The sequence below is a fragment of the Lepisosteus platostomus genome, chromosome 3 (assembly GCF_059453375.1).
Source record: "Lepisosteus platostomus isolate fLepPlt1 chromosome 3, fLepPlt1.hap1, whole genome shotgun sequence".
NCBI classification, from domain to species: Eukaryota; Metazoa; Chordata; class Actinopteri; order Semionotiformes; family Lepisosteidae; genus Lepisosteus; species Lepisosteus platostomus.
Window position 1 is genome coordinate 31,554,930 of NC_142613.1, and position 6,000 is coordinate 31,560,929.

Sequence of the window (6,000 nt, forward strand, 5' to 3'; positions counted from 1 at the left end):
TAAAGGCTTTCAGTGGCTTGAAAACCACTTCCGAACCTACGCGCATCACTTACCTCAGACATCCTTGAATCCTGCACCAACGTTGTCAGGTTACCACTCACCCTGGGTCGACCGCCTTCTTGAATCTTTATTCTTGTTAGCCTTCTTTATCTTCCTAAGGTGCTCCGAAATTACCGCTAATTCCACATCCTTCGATCCTTCTCCTCAACCCTGCTTATCCAACATCTCCATCTTATCTTCCGAGATGCTGACCTTCTATCTCAAGAAAAGCAAAACCAACCAACTCAGATCCGCCACTCTCATCTATTATTTCAAACTCTGTTCCTACATAAGCCCTTACGAGCCTCTATCCCATTACACACATCTTCGCACCTCTGCCGGAGCTTTGCCTACTGCCCCTCTGTTCGCAAATGAGAAGGGCTGTATCATGCTACCCTCCTAAACAATTCTCCGGGCACTCCTTTAGATCAGTGGCCGCATCCTCCGCCGCTCACCAAGGCATACCCAAGTCTCTCATCAAGCAACTCGGCCGTTGATCCTCCGAGGCTTACCATGCATACATTAAAACTAACCCCGATATCCTCAAGCAGGCACTTTCTCTCCTCGGCTGAATTGGCCCAATAATCTTTTGTTTTTGTTTTTCTGCACTGGTGACTGGGGGTCCCGCTTAGTTTCTTTTGGGGGTCCTATCCTCCCCGTCCAACGGCCGGGAGGTTGGCCCTCAGCCAAGCGGGTTACGCCAAATCTCCACATCACAATAAACGATTCTAATTTCTCCCAAGCTTTCGGCTGCTGTCATTCCTCGTGAAATGGAGTTTTTAATGAAAGTTCGGGAGGAATGAAGGCAGCCGCACTCATTCGACACAGCTGCTGCAATTCTCACTTATCCCGACGTAAGCAACCGGTCTTCATAAATATCAAACGTCACCCTCTCCTCTTCCTCGTTCGTTTTCTGCATCCCTCCTCCACCCCCTCTCCACCTTTGCGGGCTACCCCATTGGTCGCATGGGGGTCCTATCCTCCCCGTCCAACGGCCGGGAGGTTGGCCCTCAGCTTAGCGGGTTACGCCAAATCTCCACATCACAATAAACGATTCTAATTTCTCCCAAGCTTTCGGCTTCTGTCATTCCTCGTGAAATGGTAACTGTGTAAAAAAAATTACCCTTTTTCTGTTTTTCTACATATGTGCAGTGTAATTAGAAGTAAAAAGTGAAGGAGCCTTCGAGTTCAATTGCAATAGAATCTGGAAAATAATGAATCCCCTTGAATCCCATTTGTTTGATTCTGTTCCATCATTGGGGATGTAAGTACTATAATATAAAGGGGTAATGCTTCAAGGCCTCTCCCTCCTGTCTCTTAAGAATGAGAGTGGCCCGCTAGAACCACTAGATGAATAAAGTACATGAGTTGTATGAATTGTCAGCACTAAAGAGCATCCCCTCTCTGGTTATCCTGCCACTGTGTTTTAATTGTGGAAGAAACAAGGATATTTTCATTATTTTGTTTCAAATATCATGTATTGCAAAAATAACCCCCCCCACTAATCTTTATCTTGGAAAACTGGGACACATGGTGGCTATAAAGTTGAAAATCCACTTATTGCATGAAAATCACAGAAGATTATTTGATATTATCAACAAGAGGGGTCTAAATCTTTTTTCATGTTAAATATTTGTTTTCATTGTAGATCTTCTCAGTTTAGAAATTCTCCATCAGGTCCAAGTGCCTGTGTCCTTGAATTTAGAATTGTATAGAAACCGGTCTTCTGTATATTTCATTTAGGAACAGCATCTTGCAATTCTTTACAAAGAAAGTTACTGTAAATGTTTTGGGAACTCAGAATTGCTCAGTCAGTACAGGCTGAACCCTGTACTCCAGATGCTTAAGCCTGGGGTTTATCATCATATCATATGAGACTAAGAATGGAAACTGGATAATTTAGAATATGGTATATAATATTTGAAGTTGTTGGGTACATTATATGTAGGATAATCCTGAAGAATGCAATTTAAAATCAAACAGAAAGAAAAAAAAACTGTAATTACTCTCTTTGATCTACAAGATGGGCTGTTTATTTCACCAAATTAAGTGCACTATAAGTACTGGCACCATACTTCTCAGAATACTTTCATACAGCGTTTTAGGTTTTTGTAATTAGCTTTAAAATAAAACAAACTAATATATAAATCAAGCCACTCAGGTTCATCATGTCTAGCACCGATGTATCAGTAATAAATAGAAAACATATGTAGATATCTGGCTCTGGTCTGGGGTCATTGACCTGGTCTCCTGACCTGGCTTTACAGAATTTTAGAACGGACACCTGCTGTTGCACGTGACACCACAGAAAAAGTTGAAAGGCAGGACAACATCATCAAGAATAACCACTGGGCACGAGAAAAATAATTATTTATGTCTCAAGGCAAAAAAAGAACTGGGATTTATAAAACTGCACGCAAGTTCCTATTAACTCAAGTAAATGGACTGTGTACACAAATCATCAAAACACACAAAACTTAACGGGAAAAGGAATTTATCATAGACTTATAACAACGCAGCTGCAACTGAGCTCAGTTCACCCTGGATTGTGCAAGGTGTACACCAAAGGACTTTTTAACACAACTGAAATCAGATTTGAATCATGTCTGTAGACAGATGAACTTTATGTCAATTTTAAGGAAAAGATTGTTTTTGTACTAAAAATGTTTTAAGTATGTATGTAAAACAATAAGAACTTGTATAAGAGTTGTAAATGTGTTTTTAAACAATGCAATTTCATAAGGTGACAAGGTTACAATGTGTAAACATATCCAATACTCTGCGATTGCTGCAGTATGGCATATTCATATTGACAGTGAATATCACCTGAAAAGAGCTAAAGTAAAATTTAGTTTTTAAAAGAAACTATATTTGAAATCTGTTTTTGAGAATACAAATTTGGCCCTAAAATACACATACAAATAAATATGTGAACTGGATGGCCAAGCAAATATCACAAGTCCGGATTTGAGTGCAAAGAAATAAAAGTATGTTGAATGTGTATGGGATTTTTATGAAAATTTTCAATACATCTGATTAAAATCAATGAATGAAAACAATGTAAAACTGTTAAGAATTAATGGGGGAAATGATAAAACCGCATTTAATGCTATTCCTAAGAATGTAGAAAATATATGGAAAGTTAATAAGATTTGACAATTCCACACAAAGATGAAGGGATGGTTCTAAATACTGCAAGATATAACTAACACAAAGAGTATGAAATAGCGGACGACAGTTATTTACTTAAACTCATTATGGTGTACGCAGTTGAAACAAAATGTTTCTAAATGATGTCACTGTTAGAGGACCTCCTGAATCACGAAGATTGTCAACCACACAGAGACACCCAGATATACAGGACTCTGCTATAATCAGCAACCCCACACTGTCAGGTAACAATGTGCGGACAGCATTGTACAGAAATGAAAAAAAACCCACATTCAATCCCATGGGGAAAAGTTAATGATATATTACTTAGTTGTTGCAGTTGTACGGCTTTAAAAATTGTTCAAATCAACAAGAGGGGGACTGTAGATATCTAGCTCTGGCCTGGGGTCATTGACCTGGTTTCCTGACCTGGCTTTAGAGAATTTTAGAACGGACACCTTGTACATTGTTGTACATGACACCGCAGAAATAGCTGAAAGACGGGACAATATCTTCAAGAATAGTCAGTGCAAGTAGAAGTAGAAGTAAACATTCATTAATAACACAGCTGGACTCAGACTCAAATCTCTACAAAACTCAAAACAACTCTACAAAACTGCAATTCGGGGCACTGTGTGAAATACACCTTGTGTGTGTCTCCTTAAGTGTTCTCTGGAAATGGAAAATCATTACAATTAAACTCATCTCAAACCTTCACTGGCCTGCACTGTGACTCCTTGCATCTCTCCTTGCATCCCTATAAACACTGAACATAGATGACTGGTAGAACAGAATCTCAGAGTCAGGTTCAATGAACAGCAACAGACCCAGGTGGCAGTGTCAGGCAAGATTAAGTCAGAGTTAGCACACATTATGACTCACTGCTATCACACTGCAATGATTTACAATTTAAATTAAAAGGCCTATTGTACTCTTGATAGATGGAATAAAATCAAATGATCAGTCATTTCGTATTCCAAACGCATATGGAACTTATTGAACACCTCCTCGGCATTATTATGTGGGAGGCTCAGAGCAATTTGAGGCAATATAAACTAAACATTAAAATATAGACAACACCAGAAATATATAAATGAGATCTCATGGTTATAGTCAACATTGAATCGCTCACTTTTTATATTAGCTTTCTTATAGTTTGGAGGCACAGTTTAAAGATTATTGTGTTCCCAAGATTTCTGTGTATTATAGGTCTTCTTAAATTATCTTGATGACAGTAGCTTCTCACTTTGATACAATGGAAATATCCTTCAGGTTTTACAATGTAATTAGTAGGGTGTCACAGGGATCTGCACTAGGAGCAGTGATCTAGTTTCTTGTATAGCAAGTAAACTAATTAGGGTTACAGGCAATACTTAAACAGGAGGATTAACAAACACTGCAGAAGTAGAGAAGGAACTTCAAAAAGAGTAAACATGGCCGTTTATATTTTATCTAGACGTGCAGAGTATTACAGTACATGAAGGTAGCAAAATGAACTGTTTTGGTACACCTAGGGCTAGGGTGCCACAACCGTGACTTTTTTATGTTGGTCTTAGGAAAAGAGACACATGACATTGTGACATAAAAAACACAGTTCTACAGTATATTATTTATACAGTGTGCAATATTCCAAAAACCACAAAACAATACCCTACTGTAGATCCTAGCTAAGCTTCTTCTTCAGAAGTCCCCTCTATTCTATGAATAACAAGGCAGCTAGTCTGCTTGAAGACTCTCAAATCCAGAAACTCATATTTCAAAAGCCTCACTCTAAAATCACATGTATAGGCTAGTCAGTAATTTGCTTCCTTGCTCCTTTCTCTCTCTGGCGCAGCTCATAACAGCGTCTGATCTATTCTCAGACACCAGAGGTTGACGGCAAACTGGAAGTCTCTGCTTAATGGAATTATAACAAATTTATAATAGAATCCAGGATGGTGTTTGAACCCTAATCTCATACACTTCCACTCACCTGTGTAGATAAGTCTTGCACCCAAAAATTCTTGTAGCGCCTCTCTCTCATCTCTACAGCACTCTGTGTCACTCATTCGACATTGCTGAGACCTTACCTCTGTGTTTATTCAGGAACACAAAGTTCATGCCTTTGTAAGCTCAATGCTTCAATCAGAAGACAGCAGCTCTGTATCCACCTTTTTCCTTGTTTTTTTTCTCACAAATATCAAAGCAACTGTACATGCTAACAGGTAACCCACCTCCTACTTTCCGTCAAGCTACTCTTCTTCCACGGCTCTATTTCAACTACTGAAATAGAATTATAACAAAGTTATAATAGAAATAATAAGTATAATAAGTATTATAAGTTATAATACAAATTCAGAAGGAAGTGTGTATCCTAAACTCACCTATATATGTAAGTCTCACACCCAGGACTTATCAGATTACTGATTATCACAGTGATTTGAGCTCTGCAAATTCAGACATGGCAGGAAGTCAATCCTGACCACACCCATCCCTCAGGCCACCTTGCTCTTCATAAACAGAGAAAACTACAGGGTGTTTGTTTCAAGCACTCAATGGCCTAGACAAACTTAACTAAGTGGAAGTGGAATTTGAACAGTGGAACATGAATCAGAGGATACTGAATGGTCTCCTCTCTCTGTAATCTTTCTTGTATTGTTAAGTGTTTGCTGCTGAAGACTCATGAATACGGTATGGCTCTTGTAATTGTTGCCAACCGCAAACACAATAATCTTCATTCAGTTCAAATGTCTTTAAAGCCTGAAAAATTTATTTATATCATGGTTTCAGACACATTTTGCTCATCCAATTGCTTTGCCTAGAAGAATATTT

At 38.7% G+C, this 6,000-nt stretch overlaps 1 protein-coding gene across 9 annotated transcripts in view; it reads right to left on the bottom strand.

The window, feature by feature from the left end:
• Positions 1-5,629, bottom strand: part of LOC148674726 (uncharacterized) — a 93,037-nt gene extending 87,408 nt beyond the window's left edge. For 5 of the 9 annotated variants that reach the window (XR_015935379.1, XR_015935376.1, XR_015935378.1 and 2 more), the window contains exon 1: positions 5,553-5,629. Coding sequence is in view for 1 of the 9 variants with exons in the window: in XM_088625223.1 (XP_088481349.1) it covers positions 5,162-5,212 (51 nt within the window). In the remaining 8 variants the exon portion in view is untranslated. Of the gene's footprint in view, positions 1-5,161; positions 5,525-5,552 lie in introns of those variants that run through there. The other 4 variants (XR_015935374.1, XR_015935380.1, XR_015935377.1 and 1 more) reach the window with 3 other exon arrangements.
• Between the last annotated feature and the right edge of the window lie 371 nt (positions 5,630-6,000).